Source organism: Hipposideros armiger, unplaced genomic scaffold (genome assembly GCF_001890085.2).
Source record: "Hipposideros armiger isolate ML-2016 unplaced genomic scaffold, ASM189008v1 scaffold_1360, whole genome shotgun sequence".
Lineage (NCBI taxonomy): Eukaryota > Metazoa > Chordata > Mammalia > Chiroptera > Hipposideridae > Hipposideros > Hipposideros armiger.
The window spans coordinates 152,438-170,459 of record NW_017732710.1 but is presented as its reverse complement, the minus strand read 5'-3'; the positions used below and the strand labels follow the sequence as shown (position 1 = coordinate 170,459).

General features: G+C 41.3%; 1 gene segment (V, D, J or C); it reads right to left on the bottom strand.

Annotated features, from left to right (window-relative positions):
* Positions 1 to 2,443: 2,443 nt before the first annotated feature.
* LOC109377301 (immunoglobulin kappa variable 1-39-like) lies at positions 2,444 to 3,015 on the bottom strand. The segment is given in 2 exon segments: positions 2,444 to 2,775; positions 2,904 to 3,015. Coding segments are annotated over 2 exon segments (366 nt in total).
* Between the last annotated feature and the right edge of the window lie 15,007 nt (positions 3,016 to 18,022).

The following is an 18,022-nucleotide window of genomic DNA, read 5'->3' as shown; positions in this document are numbered from 1 at the left end:
TCATAAAATAATTACATTAGTCATCAAAAAATATTTATCCACATGTGTGTATCATACATGTACATATGCTGATGTTTAATATTATTTATGAAATTTGGATGTAATCATTTTCAGCAAGTTCATATGAAGTATAAAATTATTATTACTGTAAGTACTGCAATATATGGATAGCATTAGATGTTCTCATAAATGATGTAAAATTTATTATTTTTATTCAAATATTAAAACATTTTCTGTATGTTTTTGTGTCTCCTTATAAATGGTATCCTAAGTTATTTTGTGCCATAAGTTTAGAGAAATTGGTCTATATGTGTAGATGTATAAATATTGTATTAGTCAGATTATACATAGTAATGGTTTGTAAGGAACCACTCAAAACTTAGTCACTTACATACCACGAATTCATTTCTATATTCCTGAATGTTCGTGTTAACAATGTTGGATGATCCAGACAGTGCTCAGGTATGAAGTTCCTCTGCAGGCACGTGAACTGGTCTCCACTGTGGATTGTTTCCTTTGGGGCCAAGATTGAAGGTGTGAACCCAAAGCACATCATTCTCAGGGCAAATTGCAGAAAGGAACAAAATCCCCAAAATAAAGTACACAAGTAATGTTAAGTACAATTATTTCTAACACAATTAGATATAATTTTCATTTATTCTTAGGTCTTTGTAATTCTTCGAGTTTCTAAAAACCTTTACTCTAATTTTTTACATACTTCATCATGCCATTTATAAATAATTATAATGTTTCTATACTTACAATCATTTTTCTAATTGAAGTATATTGGGGTGACAGTGGTTAAAGTTATAGAAGTTTCTCTAATACATCATCTATATATTGCATTTTGTGTTCACCACCCAGAGTCAGTTCTTCTTTCATTCATCACTGTGTATTTGATCCCGTTTACACTCATGTACCACTATTCTCTCCCTTTACCCTGTGGTAATGACTAAATTATTTCCTATATCTATGAGTTTTGTTTCTTTATTTGTTTGTCTTGTTCATTTGTTACTTTCAGTTTTATATCTCATATATCAGTGAAATCATATGGTTCTCAAGTATGCTCCATCACATTTAAGTTTTGATTATTTTATCACAAAAGGATGCCATTCTTTGTCAAATTATTTCAATGTATGTAAAACATTTCTCTAATTTTTCTCATTTCTCAATCTTTTTTTTTTTTAAGATTTTTTTATTGGGGAATTGGGGGGATGGGAACAGTTCTGGGGAATTGGGGGAAGGGGAACAGACAAGTTGCTGTCCTTTTGTTCTTCAGGCTAGTTGTGGAGGATGTTGCTTCACTGGCCCAAGTTGGCACCATCATTGTGCTCTTCCCGGGCGAGGCGGATCAGTCGCCGGCTTCTGGGCGGCTGCTCACTGCGGCTGCTGGCCGCTCACGCTGGCTGCTGGCTACACACGGTAGCCCATGGCAACCCACTGCCACAGGGGCTGCAGCCTACGCCGTCGCCGGCAACTCACGGGCAGCCCAGCTCCAGGTTGAGCTGTTGTTCAGCATCTTAGCTGTGGAGGGCAGTGTCACTGGCCCTCATATGTGGGATCCGAACCGGGGCCCTCTGGTATCCCAAGCCAGTTCTTAACCATCGCGCCACTCGGCCGGCCCTCATTTCTCAATCTTTTCACAAAGATTTCTTGTTATGCATCCAGGTTTGATGATGATGGCTGAAAGCACATCCAAATGTGCTGTAACTGGCAAAATTCTGAGAGATATAGAAACAATGATAACCTAGGCTGTCTGCTGTCAGTTCCCCATATTCACTCTCCCTGTGGAAGCACATTTTTCAGAACCCCTTTGCCTTCTATAGTTTACCATAGAGTGGCTCAGTGAGGGGCTCTCCCTAACATTTGGAGTCAGAAGAGGAGGATCAGTACTATCCACCAGTTCGTGCAGGCAGAGTGGAGGGCTGGGGAATCACTGGTGAGCTGAGAGCATCAGCCGTCCCTACTCCTGGGCTTCCCCCACAGGTCTGGGGGCCACGTGGTTAGACAGCCTCTGTCTCTAACAGATCTATTCTCTGGTTTCTGGGGGAGCACCAGGGAATCCCACATTTCTACTATTTGCTTCCACTGTTATTAATTCCCATGCTTTGAAACAACGACTTTAGAAATTAATTCCCTTTATTTAGCAATTCCTGCTTGGAATACCTAGAGTGGCTTCTCTTTCACTTTATGAACTCTGACTGATACCATAGTCCAGTCAGTTAATGTGTGATGATCTCTGTTCTTTATGAAATTAGGAGATGCATTGTATGTGCTGCTGAGGCTGAGGAAGAGACAAAGTGAGTTAGGGTTCAGAGGAGCCTCGCAAGCCACTTGTACCAAAACCTCCATTCACCATTAAAGAGTGGGTGAATCTGAGAAATGCTCCCAGACGATGGAGGCCTGAGAGGAACAGATGGAGAGGCAACCTCTCAGCTGTCTGCTTCGTGGTTTATGTTCAGCCTTATAACACTGTGCGAGGGTTACTGCTACTCTGTTGACAGTAATAAGTTGCCACATCTTCAGGCTGCAGGCTGCTGATGGTGAGAGTGAAATCTGTCCCAGATCCTTGGCCACTGAACCTTGAAGGGACACCAGTTTGCAAATTGGAGGCATAATAGATCAGGAGCTTAGGAGCTGCCCCGGGTTTCTGCTGATACCAGTTTAACCAACCGCCAATGCTCTGACTGGCCCGGCAAGTGATGGTGACTCTGTCTCCCACTGATGCAGACAGGGAGGTTTGAGACTGTGTCATCTGGATGTCACATCTGGCTCCTGAGAATGAAATCATGAAAACGAACATCCATACTCTTAATGATGTTACCAGGTCTTATAACTACCCTGCATTCTAAGAGGTACTGACCACACTGGCAGAGTAAATCCCCAAAGTCTTCCTTCCTTACCTGGGAGCCACAGCAGCAGGAGGCTGAGGAGCTGAGTCGGGACCCTCATGTCCATGCTCAGTCCTGCCTGGGACTGATTCCTGCACAGGGTGTGACCACACTATTAATGTGTCCAGGGCTGTGGGTTGCACCCCAGTCACATGCAAATAAGCAGGGGTTGTGGCAGGTTGGGCACAGCTGCAGGGCTGACTGGTCTCAATAACACAGCACAGTCAGTGTCTACCAGGTGCTCAAGCCCAACCAGGGCAGCACAAATCTGCCTGCAAGAAATGTGTTTCTCTTTGGCAGTCAGAAGAATCATTCTACCGTCCTTTGAGTAGAGTGTTCTTGCTCTGTTCAAGTTTCAGGATATGCTTCTCTTGGTATTTCTCCATCTGAAACTGGGTCTTTGAGTATGACAAACCCTAGTACTGCAAGAAGTTTTCCCAGATCTTTCATCGGTAGCTGTGCACTGTGTTGAGGAAAGAAGGCTTCCTTTTGGGATGAATTCTTACACATTGGTATGATAAATTAACACTATTCACAGCCAGAGATGAAGTGAGGTGTAAGAGTACATAATTAAAAAAACTGTGAGTGTCATGATTTGTAAGAAAGTGCCCAGTGACTGAGTATCTGTCATTGCTTACCTGTCATCTCTAGCTTAGTGATCTTTCCTTTTCCGAGTGCTCTGACACACCACTTGCATGTAGGCCAGCCACGGTGTGGGATTTCTCTCCCCCACATCTGAAATGTGTCAATCTCCTTTCCTCTCTGCAGGAGTTTTCCACACACATGCTACATGTTTCCTGAGCTCCTTGGGTTAGTACTTGTGCCTCGTTTCTTCTTAACCCAAGCTATTCTCTTCAGGAGCTGACGGCTTCCCTAGACTAAGTGCTTACGTATAACCCTGAGTTACCCTGTTCCCCATACCCGCATATTCCTCCAACACCAATGCTCTTCTATTTTTTTTTTTTTTTAAGATTTGTATTGGGGAATTGGGGAATGGGAACAGCGCTGGGGAATTGGAAGAAGGGGAACAGACAAGTTGCTGTCATTTTGGTCTTCCGTCTAGTTGTGGAGGACGTTGCTTCACTGGCCCAAGTTGGCACCATCATTGTGCTCTTCCCGGGTGAGGCAGATCAGTCGCCGGCTTCTGCATGGTCGCTCACAGTGGCTGCTGGCTGCTCACGCTGGCTACTGGCTACACACAGTAGCCCCTGGCAACCCACTGTGGCAGGGGCTGCAGCCTACGCAGTCGCTGGTGACTGTCGGGAGCCCAGCTCCAGTTTGAGCTGTTGTTCAGCATCTTAGCTATAGAGGTCAACGTCACTGGCCTCATATGTAGGATCCGAACCGGGGCCCTCTGGCATCCCAAGCCATTTCTTAACCAATGCGCCACCCAGCCAGCCCCTCTTCTACTTTTTAAGAGAACATAGTTCTTAGTGGCTGGATGCAGGGCCTTGGGCTGAAGCAGCAGGATGAGAAAACCTCACAGCAAGGTGAGGGTGGGAGCTTTGCACAGGGTATTATAACCTGCACAGTTTGGGAAAGGCATCTATGTGTGATAGAGGGGAAACCCAGCATGCAGCTCGAGTGGGGTGAGGACTGGTGTCCCCACATGGCAGTGGTGGCACAATATAGACCAGTACATATGTTAAGACCAGAGCAAGAAGAGGACATTCACCTAGGCAGGGGTTTGTCTAGGTATCAGAGCCCAGCAAGGAGGGCAGGACACCCATGCAGGAATGCAACGTTGCCAGTGGCCTGACAAGGGTATCAGAGGCAGAACAGGGTATGTGGGTGGATGTATAAGGGAAGCTATGTGCAGGGGGATTGTAGTTGGCTGTAACAGCAGGAGATTGGTTTCATTCAAGAGAATTGATGATAACATAAGTGAAGGTATTAAGGATAATTAGAGACAAAATTCTCACGGTTAGAGAATGAGTTACAGGTAAGGAAAAGGAAATTTCTAATATATACTGGTTTAGGACTCAAATTAGAGATATCCAGGTTAATACAGATTAGATATTAAATGTGTATGTATGTCGATATACAAATAGATCACAGAGAGATAGATAAATTGTATAGATTTTCCCTAGTCTAGTACCAATGACACTCACACCTAAAATGCATCCACAGTGCCAAGATCTTGGGTTCTAAATATTATTTTCCACTAAAAGGAAGCAGTAGTTCTTGGAGAAATGCCTCATTCTAGGCCTAGAATAGAGAAAGTACAAAATAACTCTGGGCAATTTGAGCCAGAAATTAAGAAGTGCTCAAGAATGATGAGGTGAACAGAAGCCATTTGGAATACCACCGCCATTTGCCTAATCTGGGGAATTTTGAGAATAAAAAACAACTTTGATGATAACTCATTGAAGGAAATATGAAACCATGATATTATACTGACACTTTGATTGGCGATAGGATATTCATAAAATATTAAACTTTTCCCAAAAAATCTTAATAATTTCAAAGGGCAAAAGACCAGCTGTGCAGCAGGGAAATCTGGCAGACACCACCTTGATCCAGAAATTGAAGTGGCATCATCAGTAATGGGGCAAATTGGAATATTGGACCACCTAATAGGATTCAGTGAGAAGAGCAACCATCACTTTCAGATATTCCTGCCAAAGATGCAGTAGCTGAACCTGATCATATTGGAAAATCAAACAAATCCAAATTGAGGGACATCCTGCAAAATAATTGGTATTCATCTTCAAAAGTGATAAGATCATTAAGTTGAAGGAAAGAGTGATGAACTTTCCAGGCTGACAGAGACTAAAGGGGTATGGACAAGTAAAGGCAACACACGAATCTGGACTGGATCCTTTTTATAAAAGATAGTGGTGGGACATTCGTCAAAACTTGAAATAGGCCTGAGGTCTAGATAGTTTAATATAGTAAAGCTGATTTCCTTATTTCACGGTGTATTGGGTTATATAGGAGAATATCCTCTTTGGAGGGAATACATTGCAATGTTTTAGGGGTTCAGGCTATCAGGAAATCAACTTTCAAATGTTTCAGAGGTGGAGGCAAAGGTGCTATATGCTGTACCTACAACACTTTTGTAAGTGTGAAGTTGTTTTGAAATTTTGTGAAGTTGTTTTGAAATTTTATAAAAGTACCAAAAGAAGTTCTTGAGAGCACATTAAAGAATATTAAAAAGTATTTTATAGCTATTCTTATTATAGGGCCAAGTGATTTGCTGCAGATACACAAAGATAATTACATAATATCATGTTTTCTCAAAGGTGCGCCATACATACATCACTTTCCAAAACCATAGGTCTCAATTTTTTAGTGAACTAAATGGGGTATATCTTTTATTGATTGGACTCCTCCATATTCTACACCCTCTCCTGATATTTGGCCTTACTTCCCAAAGGTCATCAGCAAGAAAGCTCTGACTATTGTTGCTAGACCTGATTTCCACAGCATAAATTGCTGTGGTTTTTTTTCCCCTCCAATTAAGAGGATGACCCTTGAATTGGACTCAGATATTCCTGCAACTCTAGATCAGCTCAAAGCCTCTGGGTATCAATTGTCTTTAAAGTAAAATGAAGACCAAGATTATATCACCTTGGGAATTGTTGTGACTGTCAGAGAGGACAGGAAGAAAAGGGATCTGGAGACAGAGATGAACCCAGGCATGTTACTACTGATACAAGGCAGAGAGCCCTTAAACCTTCACGTGGTGGCTAAGGAGAGAAAGATCCTTTGTCTGCAACACAGCGTAGGAGAACCCTTTTGTGTCCACAGGTAGTGGACTCTCATGATGCATCGATGATGGCGCAGGGATCGGCAATTACATACATAAAAGTTACTTGATGATCTTTGTTTTCCAAACATATTCTAAAAACCTCCATTAAGGAGAAGAGAGGGAAAACAGTGGTGGTGAGGAGTTCTCCCTTGGAAATCACCACAATTTGAACAGCTGTAACTCATTAAAGGAACCTCTACTCATCACACAGAACAGCTAAGACTCGCACCACGATTGCTTGAAGGTGGGAAGACTGGGAGAGTGGGGAAGAGGGAGGCTAGACGCGTGTAGTCACAGCCCGCTTCCACCGCTGCTGAGACAGGGGTCTAAGGGGACAGATCGGAGAGTGTTCCCATGGCTTGCTCCCTGCGCCTTCTGATTCGCAGAGCATACAGCGGGAGCACGATGGTTTGCAGAGTCCAGGGCAGAAGCCTGGGGCTGGGCGAGTGGGGGAAGAGAGAGGGGAGACGTGCGGGTGGAGGCGCGGTCCGCAGCTGCCGCTGTGGAGACGAGGGACCCCAGGAGGCCGATTGGAAAGCCTCGCAGCGCCAGGGCGGGCTCAGTCCCTGCGCCCCGCGGTCCCGCGCCAGGAGCACGGCTGCAGCGTCTGAGGCAGGAGCCTCACTCAAAACGGAGGTGGGATATTTTTTGTTTTTTTCTCTTTCTTTATTTTCTTTTTCTCGGACAGAAAGCAAAAAACAACTGCATAGATAAAAACCCACCCCCACCCTCCTTCAGAAACCCTGGCCCCAGCCACACCAGAGCCTTAAGCTGACATCTGAATAAAGGACTAGGGTCAGAATATAGAGGTGTTCCTACTTCCAGGGGTTCAGGAACTCAGCGGAGAAGAGGCTGCAAAGTGTGAGCCTACCTACCCCGCCTCCACCTCTCCTGCGCGGCTTGGGAGGCAGGGCAACTTCAGCTGCTGAGTCACTCTCAGGACCCCAGACAGGTGGCTTTTAGTGGCTCAGAAATCTCACAACCCCAACAGCCTCCAGTGGAAAGAGTGCCCGAAGATGCACATCAAGCCTTCTGGCTGCACAGTTCTCAGAGTGCCTCTGGGCAGGCGGGAGCAGAAACGGCACTGACTTTGTCAGAAATACCAGTCACACCTCATAACCCCATTCATCTAGACCTTCATTGCCAGGGTCACTCTAGGTGCCAGGTGGCCGACTCTGCCCCCACAAAACGCAGAGGAGCTTTTGTGCAGCAGAGGACAACCTGGAGATAGCTTGGTGGACTTTAGCCAAAACTGGCACTGGTTTTTCCTTTGGCTTTTTTAAATTTTTCTTTTTGTTTGTTTGGCTTTCTTGGGTGTTTTGGGGTTTTTGTGTTTGCTTCTTTGGGTATTTTTGTTTTCTTTCTATTTCATTATTATCATTTTTAGTTTTTTATATATATGTGTGTGTATATATATATATATATATATATATCCATATATATATAGGTGTGTAGATGCACACACACACACACACACATATATATATATATATATATATATATATAATTCTTTCTTTTTTCTTTCTTTCTTTCTTTCTTTCTTGTCTCCCCTCTCTCTTTCCCTTCTTTTCTTCTTTCTTTTCAAGGCTCTACTTTTCCTCGTTTTTTCCATATTTTTGCAATTTTTTTTGTATGTTTGATATTTCTGTGCATGTTTAGTGTTGGTTGTTGGTTGTTTTTTACATGTGAAAGTATCTTGTTTATTTTGGTGGCTGTTGTGGTTGTGCTTGTTGATCTGTTTTTTTCTAAAATCGCTCTGCGATAGGGCCCAGCCAAAGAGCTCGAGAATGATGACACCCAGAGGCCAACTTTAGACCAAACCACAGCATTACCAGGTTTCACCTACAAGAGTCACACCCAAAGGAAAATCACTACAGGCACAAGAGCCCATAGGGGCCAAGCCTCATTGGAGGGGTCAACCCTTACACAGCAGCTCATGAACTGTGGGCACAGCTAATCCTCATAGCTAGTCAGCCTGGGAGTAAATACAACCTACTGACAAGCCAAAAGCAATCAAAGCTCATCTTCGGAGAAGACACATAACACAAGGAACACCTCTGATACACACGCACAGGAGAATAGGGAGACTGAGCAATTCAAATATAAAGGACACATACCACATAAGTCGACCCAGCAAAGACTGAGAAACCTAGGGGATCTACCTAATACACCAAAGAAAGCACAAAGAGTAATCCACAATGGGGAAACAAAGAAACACATCCCAAATAAAGAACAGAAGAAACCTGCTGAATCAGGGGAACTAGAGGAAATAGAGGCAACCAACCTATCAGAGAAAGAATTCAGAACACTGGTGATTAGAATGTTCAAGGAAATTAATGAGAATATAAAGAAGGATAGAGAAATCATGAAATAAAACCAGCTAGAACTAAAGAATGCAATTACTGAAATAAGTAACAAACTCAAAGGAATTACCAGCAGATTGGTTGAAGTAGAGGATCAAATCAGGGACTTATAAGACAAGATAGCAGAGATCATCCAGCAGAACAACAAAAAGAAAAAACAATAAAAAACATTGAAAATAATTTAAGAGAGCTGGGCAATAACATCAAGCACAACAACATACGCATCATAGGAGTACCAGAAGGGGAAGAGAGGGAGCTAGGGATCGAGAACATATTTGAAGTAATAATGACTGAAAACTTCCCTACTCTGGTGAAGGAAATTGACATACAAGCCCAAGAAGTGCAGAGAATTCCAACCAAGATGATCCCAAACAAGCCCATACCAAGACACATTATAATGAAAATGGCAAGGGTTAAAGACAAAGACAGGATCCTAAAAGCAGCAAGGGACAAGCAGCAAGTTACTTGCAAGGGCACCCCCATAAGAATATCAGCCGACTTTTCTACAGAAACTCTGCAGGTCAGAAGGGAGTGGCAGGAAGTTTTCAAAGTGATGAAAAACAAAGGCCTACAACTTAGATTGCTTAATCCAGCACGGCTATCATTCAAAATTGAAGGAAAGATAAAGAGCTTTCCCGCAAAGAATAAGATGAAGGGATTCATTACTACCAAGCTAGCACTGCAGGAAATGTTAAAAGGGCTACTTTAAGCAGAAGAAAGAAAAAAACAACCTAACTAGTGAAGACCAGAAACACAAATAACTAAATGGCAATAACTACACACCTAACACTAATCACATTAAATGTAAATGGACATAGGGTGGCTGAATGGATAAGAAAGCAAGACCCTTGCATATGCTGTATACAAGAGACTCACCTCAGGTCAAAAGACACACACAGGCTGAAAGTAAAGCAATGGGGTAAAATATTTCATGCAAATGGAACTGAGAAAAAAAGCTGGAGTAGCAATACTTATAACAGATAAAATAGACTTTAAATTGAAGAATATAATAAAGGACAAAGAGGGGCACTTCGTAATAATACAGTTATTCATCCAACAAGAGGACATAACCATAGTAAACATCTATGCACCTAACATAGTAGCTCCTAAATATATAAAACAAATATTGACAGACATAAAGACAGATCAAGAGTACCACTATCATAATAGGGGACTTCAACACCCTGCTGTCACCAATGGACATATCCTCCAGATAGAAAATTATTGTGGAAACTGCAGCCTTAAATGACACAATAGACTAACTGGATTTAATTGATATTTTCAGAGCATTTCACCCCAAAGCTACAGAATATACATTCTTCTCAAGTGCACATGGAACATTTCTCAAGATAGACCACATATTAAGCCACAAAACAAGTCTCAATAAATTTAAGAAAATTGAAATTATATCACGTATTTTCTCTAACCACAGTGCTATGAAATTAGAAATCAACAAAAAGAAAAATACTGGAAAACACAGAAATACATGGAGGCTGAATAACATGTTACTAAATAGCGAGTGAGTAAAAAATGAGATCAAGGAAGAAATCAAAAGATATCTTGAGACAAATGAAAATGAAAACACCGCTACCCAAAATCTTTGGAATGCAGTACAAGCAGTCCTAAGAGGGAAGTTTACAGCAGTGCAGGCCTATCTAAAGAAGCAAGAAGAGTCTCAAATCAACAGGTTATCCTTACACCTCAGGGAACTGGAAAAAGAACAGCAAATGAAGCTCAAAAGGAGCACAAGCAAGGAGATAATAAAGACCAGAGCGGTAATAAACGAAATAGAGACCAGAAAAACAATACAACAGATTAATCAAACGAAGAGCTTGTTTTTTGAGAAGGTAAACAAAATTGACAAACCTCTAGGCAGACTCATCCAAAAAAAGAAAATGAGGACATAAATTAGTAAAATCAGGAATGAAAGTGGTGAAGTGACAATAGGCACCACAGAAACAAAAAAAAATTAAGAAATTACTATAAGCAACTATATGCCAACAAATTTGACAATCTGGAAGAAATGGATAATTTTCTAGAAGCATACAACATTCCAAAGCTAATGCAAAAAGAAATGAAAAATCTGAATAGACTGATTATTACCAATGAAATTGAATCAGTAAACAACAAGCTCCCAACAACACAACACAACAACAACACAAGTTCTGGACCAGATGGCTTCACAAGTGAATTTTTCCAAACATTCATAAAAGAATTATTACCTGTTGTTCTCAAACTATTTCAAAAAATCCAGAAGGAGGAAAGGCTCCCAAACTCTTTCTATGAGGCCACTATCACCCTGATTCCAAAACCAGACAAAGACAGTACAAAAAAGGAAAACTACAGGCCAATATTCCTGATGTACCTAGATACAAAAATCCTCAACAAAATATTGGCAAACAGAATTCAGCAATATATTAAGAAGATTATACACCATGGTTAAGTGGGATTCACCCCCAGTAGGCAAGGTTGGTTCAATGTCCACAAATCAATTAATGTGATACACCACGTAAAGAAAATGAAAACTAAAAATCTTATGGTCATATCAATAGATGCAGAAAAAGCATTTGACAAAATACAGTTGCCATTTATGACAAAAACTCTTAGCAAAATGGGAATAGAAGGATCATATCTCAACATAATAAAGGTCATATATGAGAAACCCACAGCTAACATCATACTCCATAGAGGAAAAGCTAAAACTATTCCCCTTAAGCTAAGGAACAAGACAAGGCTGTCCACTTTCTCCACTTTTTTTTTCAACCTTCTTAAGTTTGTTGATACTTGTTTTGTGTTTTATGTGCATATGTTTTATGTGCACTAGTTTTGTTTTATGTGCACTAGAGAAGAATGTATAATCTGGTGTTCTGGGATGAAAGACTTTGTAAATGTTGATTGTGTCCGTTTGGTTTAATGTGTCATTTAAGGCCAATATTTCCTTATTGATTTTCTTTCTTCTTTTTTTTTTAAGATTTTATTGGGGAATTCGAAAAAGGGAACAGGGTTAGGAAATTGGGGAAGGGAAACGGCCAAATTGTTGTCCTTCAATCTTAGTTGTGGAGGGCGCAGCTAGCTCAGCTTCAAGTCTAGTCGCATCTGTTCACCCATCGGCAGCTCATGGCTTCTGAGCTTAAGGTGCCATGTTCAAAATTAGTTGTGGGTGGGCATAGCCCACCATCCCGTGTGGGAGTTGAACCGGCAACCTTGTTAGGAGCACGTCCTCTCACAAGTTGAGCCATCCTACAACCTGTTGGCATTTCAGCAGCAGCTCTGCTCGGGTGCAGCTCACTGGCCCATGTGAGAATTGAAACAGTGACCCTGTTACTCAGAGCTCAAGCTCTTAACCAACTGAACCACTAGGCTGGCCCGGATTTTCTTTTTGTATGATCTATTCATAGCTGTGAATGGTGTATTTCGGTCTTCTACTATAATTGTGTTTTTGAAAATTTCTCCCTTTAGTTCTGTTAGTAGTTGCTTTATATATAGTTATTACCATATTATTGGTGATATTCCCTGTGCTTTCCATTACATCCCCATGACTACTTTGTAACTGCAAATTTATACTTCCTAATTCCTTCTCTTTTTTCACCATGTTCCTAGCCACTCTTTCATCTATGACATCAATAAATCTACTACAGATCTGACACCATACATGGTTATTACAATAGTATTGTTTATATTCTTTATGCTTCCTACATCCTCACGACTATTTTATAACAACCAATATGTACTTCTTAGCTCCTTCTACTTTTTCACCCACCCCCAAATTCCCATCTGGTAGAGTATCCTCCTTTATCAAACCAACAATTGTTATATTATCAATCCTTTTCTGAGGCCAATCTCTAGCCAGTTTTGATAAGTTATCAGTTGGGGAAACATCTTTTTGTACCTTGACAGAGGTTGGCCTGCTGCTGCTTTCTTTAAGGGCTACATTTCTTGCAGAAGTGTCAGCATATGATTTTCAGTACCTTCCAAAGAGTCAAGTTTAGAATGTCCTGGGATCTTAATAATAGCTAAAGCGGCATGTAAAACTAAAGCATCCAATAACTCCTGACATGCGGGTCATTTTTTATTTCCTCTGGAAGCAAGAAAGCCATGTTGGCTCCACAACATTCCAAAATCATGCACTACTCCAAAAGATTATCTACTATCAGTATAAATGCTGGCAGTGTTGCTCTTGGTTAAAGGACACCCCAGGTAAGAGCATATAATTCAGCCTGTTAGGCTGAAGTAGCTAAAGGTAAATATACTGTTTCAATTACATCAAAGGCTGTTGATAATGAATATGCTGCACAATATTTGCCATTTTCATTTTTAAAAATAAGAACCATCAGAAAGCCTCGAGAAATCAGCTTTCCCTAGAGGAGTTCCCTACAGATAATCATGAGGGGTCTGGAGTGATCCATCAGTGTTAGGCAGCTTGAGGGGTTCATAGGTAACAGAAGGATGCAAAATAACTGGATTAAGGTTATAACAACATGAAAGAGTTATGTGAGGAGCAGTTAACAAAGGATTTCATAGTAAGTGTGGCAACTGACTGAAGAGTGTTAGGTATGATGAGAATTCAGTAGGGCTTCTACTGGGTAGAGTACAAAGATGGTGCAAAGCAATCCCACAAAAAAATCTCCTCAGTGGCTTTAAGCAAAAAAGAGCAGTGGCAGTAATGACTCTAAGGCAACGGTGTATCCCAAAGCCCCAGGATCCAGTTGCTGAGTGTGGGGACCCAGCTGTCAGAGCCCCCTAGTGTTGACAGCTCTCAAGGACAAGCCCTTGACAGCTGTTAGAGTCCCCTAGTGGTGGAAGCTGTTGACAGGCTTTGGAGGTGGGCTGGCCTGGCCCCTCTGGTTGGGACAGAGAGGAAGACAGACAAGCTGGTGCAAGGCTGCTTGTGAGTTTACTGTAGTGTTTCATGTAAGTTTTCCCCTAGTGTGTATGTGTTCTTGGCACCATGCCACTATTGCTCGTGTATGTATATAAATTCCGCTTCCATTTTGATAGCTCTTTCTGGCCCCGGCCTCGGTCGAATAAACAACTGTTGCTGCATTTATGGCACATCTGCCACGTGCTTTCTTTCGTTTGGGCAGCTCACCACGAAAATGGTCCCTGATCGCCACATTCGGACCCGACACTGAGTATAATACCCTATCGGTCTATGGTTTTCCACATGTTTTTGGGTGAGAACACAGAGTGTGTTTCTTTCTTTTTCACATACACAGAGGGGAAAAAAAGAATCTGTTAAATGCCCACAAAGAGGTGAGTTTATTCAATTCTCCTTCAAGTTTTTAAAGGCTACACTGCCCTGTTCTTCCCACAAAATTGAGTCAGGGATGTTGTGGTTTAGTGAAACATTTTTTTGCCATAAGAGTGAGATTTGGTTTCCAATTCTGACAATAATCCACTGAGAAAACCTCTCAGCTAGTGCTTAGTTTTGTTTTGGGGAAACCTGTGGCACAGTCAAAGATTCTGGATTTAGGTGAGGCCCTGGTTCAGATATCAGATGTCCTAAATGTCAAACCTGGTTTTGGATAAATGGCTGCTTTTCTTTGGAGACTTTATGTTCTTTGAAGGCCAAAACTTGTAGCAGGTAGATGCTGTCTTCCTGTGAGAGGAGCAAAGAACCAAGTCATCCACATATTGCAACAAAGTAGAACTCCTAGGGAAATTTATACCATCTAAAGTAGCCTTCACAATTTGTGAGAAACAAAAAGGGCTTTCAGTAAAACACTGAGGCATTAATGCCAGGTAAGTTGTTTTCCTTCCCAAAGGAAGGCAAAATATATTGAACATAGAGCTAAAGCCTGCTGAAGTGAAATCAACATCTGACAAAAGACACAAATCTTTGTTAAAAGCTATCTGAAATCAATTATAATAATCACCAAGAGCTCCATCAGGTTTTTCTGTTTTTCCAGCCTAAATTTTATTCCCATCAACAGACTTAGGAAAAGCTATAATAACTGGTCAAAGGAGGACTCCAGTAAATTATCTAGCATTTTGCTAAAAGTTTGAGGTTTGTTGGGATCCTCAGAAGGCTGAACTTTAAAGGGATCAGTACTGATAGATTCAGAGGAGGCGGAAGAGTATGGGACCAGGGACAGAGCCAGAGACCAAGGAACTGAGGGTGGAGGGCAAGATGCCACCTGAGGTGAGGAAATAAGGCTTCAAAGATCATCTTATATTTCTTTACATCTTTGTTTTCCTCAGTTAATCTAAAAGTTTTATTTAACAAAGAGGCAACTTCAGACTCTTGGCAATGTTTGAAAGCCTGAAAATACCAATAGAAATACGAATACCACACAGTTTTGCCAATTTCAGAACTATGATTGCCCTGCTTGGTTTTAAGAAATTAAGAACAACTCAAGAGTCATTCATAATGGCCACTGGTATTGTGAATTACTTTTGTTCAATCACTCCATTTAATGAGAAATGAGCATGAGGAATAACCACAGTTTCTAAAAAAATTGTCCGGGGTCTCTGTGTATATCACGGAGGAGAGGGGGATAGCATCTGAAATATTTCGATAACTATGATCCCATTTTTAGAGTTTTCTTTTCCTAGAGCAAGTGCCCAAATGGCCTAACCAGCTCAAACAACTTAATCAGCTTATGTGGGTTAAATATTCCAAATAGCTTAAAAGCTTAAAAAGCTCAAAGTTTGCAAGCTAAATCAGTCACTCTCACCTAGAACACTTAGATATCAAGGGGGCTGAGCTGAAGGCAGAAACAGCAGGATCAGAGAAACAACCCAGTCCTGAGGTCGTCAAGCCTGAGACTGAACAGTGCAGCTCTGGGAGACAACCTGCTCATGGGAAGATCAGGCCGAAAACTGAACAACACTGTTTCAATGAGACTGTCCAGTCTAGATTTGAACCAAAGTCTAGCTAATTTCAGTAGAAATAGTCTGGTTCCAAGGGAATCAAGCCAGAGGCTAGCCAGTCTTACAAAATAGCATTGTCTCGAAGGAATCAGGCTGATGTGTCAAATGGAGCACTCGCCGACAAACAGGGCCTTTAGCAGAAAAATACAAAGCCTCTGAAAACATTGGATAAAGTCAAGAAGAGCTTCAAAACAAAAAGAGAGTGTAAGTTCAAATCCAGGAGAAAACTTAGCCTTAGAACTCTTGAGTCAGTGAGAAAAAGGTAAGCTCAAAAGGCTCTGTGGGTGCCACACCTGTTTGCTCACCATCCCTGGTGTTATCAGGCTCTTTTCTGGACCCTTGTACAGGTCATCAAATATGTTGGCCTTAAACAAAGTCAGCTAGGTATTTCTCCAACAGAAGTGTTCATTTGGGAAAAAGAGAAAATCGCAATCTGGAATATACACCCAGGGAGAGTCAAGTGCAAGAGAAGAGGATGTTTCTTTATAGAAAGACATAGGAAGTTAGAAAGGTTGTTATAACCAGAGTTCTTCCTGTAGGACTTTGAGACAAATGTAGGCATGAGACTCCTCCTTCAGGCCCTCTCAATTACAATCTTTGTGATGTCTTCTTTGTTAATTTTCTAACACATTTGAACTATTGTCTAAATTATAAGGGTGAAAAAAATCCCAGCTCTTTCTTTATATATTTTAAGAAAAAGGAAAATGGAGAAAAGAAAATTATTTAACATACATACATATATTCATGACTCATGCAGTTATCGTGAAGCAGCTTCCTTAGTATTTTTCATCTTCTGTGTTCCCTCAGGTCTTTCTGTGAGTGAGGCTCTGAAAAGGCTAAACCACATTGCCTTGGCACTCTTGATCAGAGATGTGATTAAGACTCTGCCCATCAGATGCATTCCTGAGGAGCAGTAGTCAGAACAGAGTAAAAGGAGAGGACATGCATGACCAAAGGTGCTCAGTGTGCTGGTGTGGGAACTGGCCAGGCGACACATTCTGGTGGACACAATTTTCTGAGTCTCCAGTTTGCTGTTGCCATGGCAATAACACAGAAAACAATAGGGGACTTTCTCTCCATTTTTAATCTTTCGAATCTGTGATAATAAACACTTTTCTGTTGGAGTCAGCCATAATGTCTTTTCTCATGTCCAACTGACTCAATCACAGAACACGTGCAAGTAACCACATCAGCCTCAGTTAGATGAAATCCATACCCCTGGGGTATGAATGAACTGTCATTGCTGATGTCATGTTCATGAGGCTCACTGGGAAGGCTTGAAAAAGTGAGTTTCTTAACATGTTGGGCTGCTATAACAAAAAGACCTTATACTAGGCAGCTTGTAAACAACAGAAACATATTTTTCACAATTCTAGAGGCTGTGGATTCCAAGCTCAAGTTACTGGCAGATTTGGTGTCTGGTGATGGCTCACATTCTAGTTCATAGATAGTTTTCTTGCTGTGTCCTCACATGGTAGAAGCAGCCAGATAACTTTGTGGTTAATTTTTTATAAGGCACTGCTCTCATTCATGTCATGAGTTCCACACTTATGACCTAATCACCTACAAAACATCTTAATCTTTAGTAAAATCACATTGCAGTTTAGGATTTCAACATATGAATTAGGTGGCAAGAGGAGAGGGGGTGCTGGAAGGAGAGGTGGGATGGAGGGGGAGGAAGGGGACACCAACAATCAGACCATAGCAACAAATGACTGACCCCTGTGTGTAGCCTATTTATTGAGAAACTTTTGCTCAGCAATAGCCCTTAGATTAATATCCCCTTGGGAAGGCATTGTTGCCAATCTTGGCCCATTTTGAAACGTCCAATCATAGAGCTTCCCAAAATAACTGTGTCCAACCTTTCAGCCTTGTTTCTTCTAACATTTGTTAATTTGTTAAAACCAGAAGGCTATGTCATTGAATTAGCTATCTCTCTTTCCAAAGTAATCATAAGATATACCCTTTCAATTTTACATACTTTTGTGACTCCCCTACTTCCAAAGCATCCTAGGTATATAAGTGATGTGACACCAGTCCAGTGAAATTCTCCGACAAATCTTAGTAATAAATTTGTTCCCAGTTCCAGAAATAATTAATATACATAAGGAAACACCTGAATTAATCTGCAACTTAAAGCT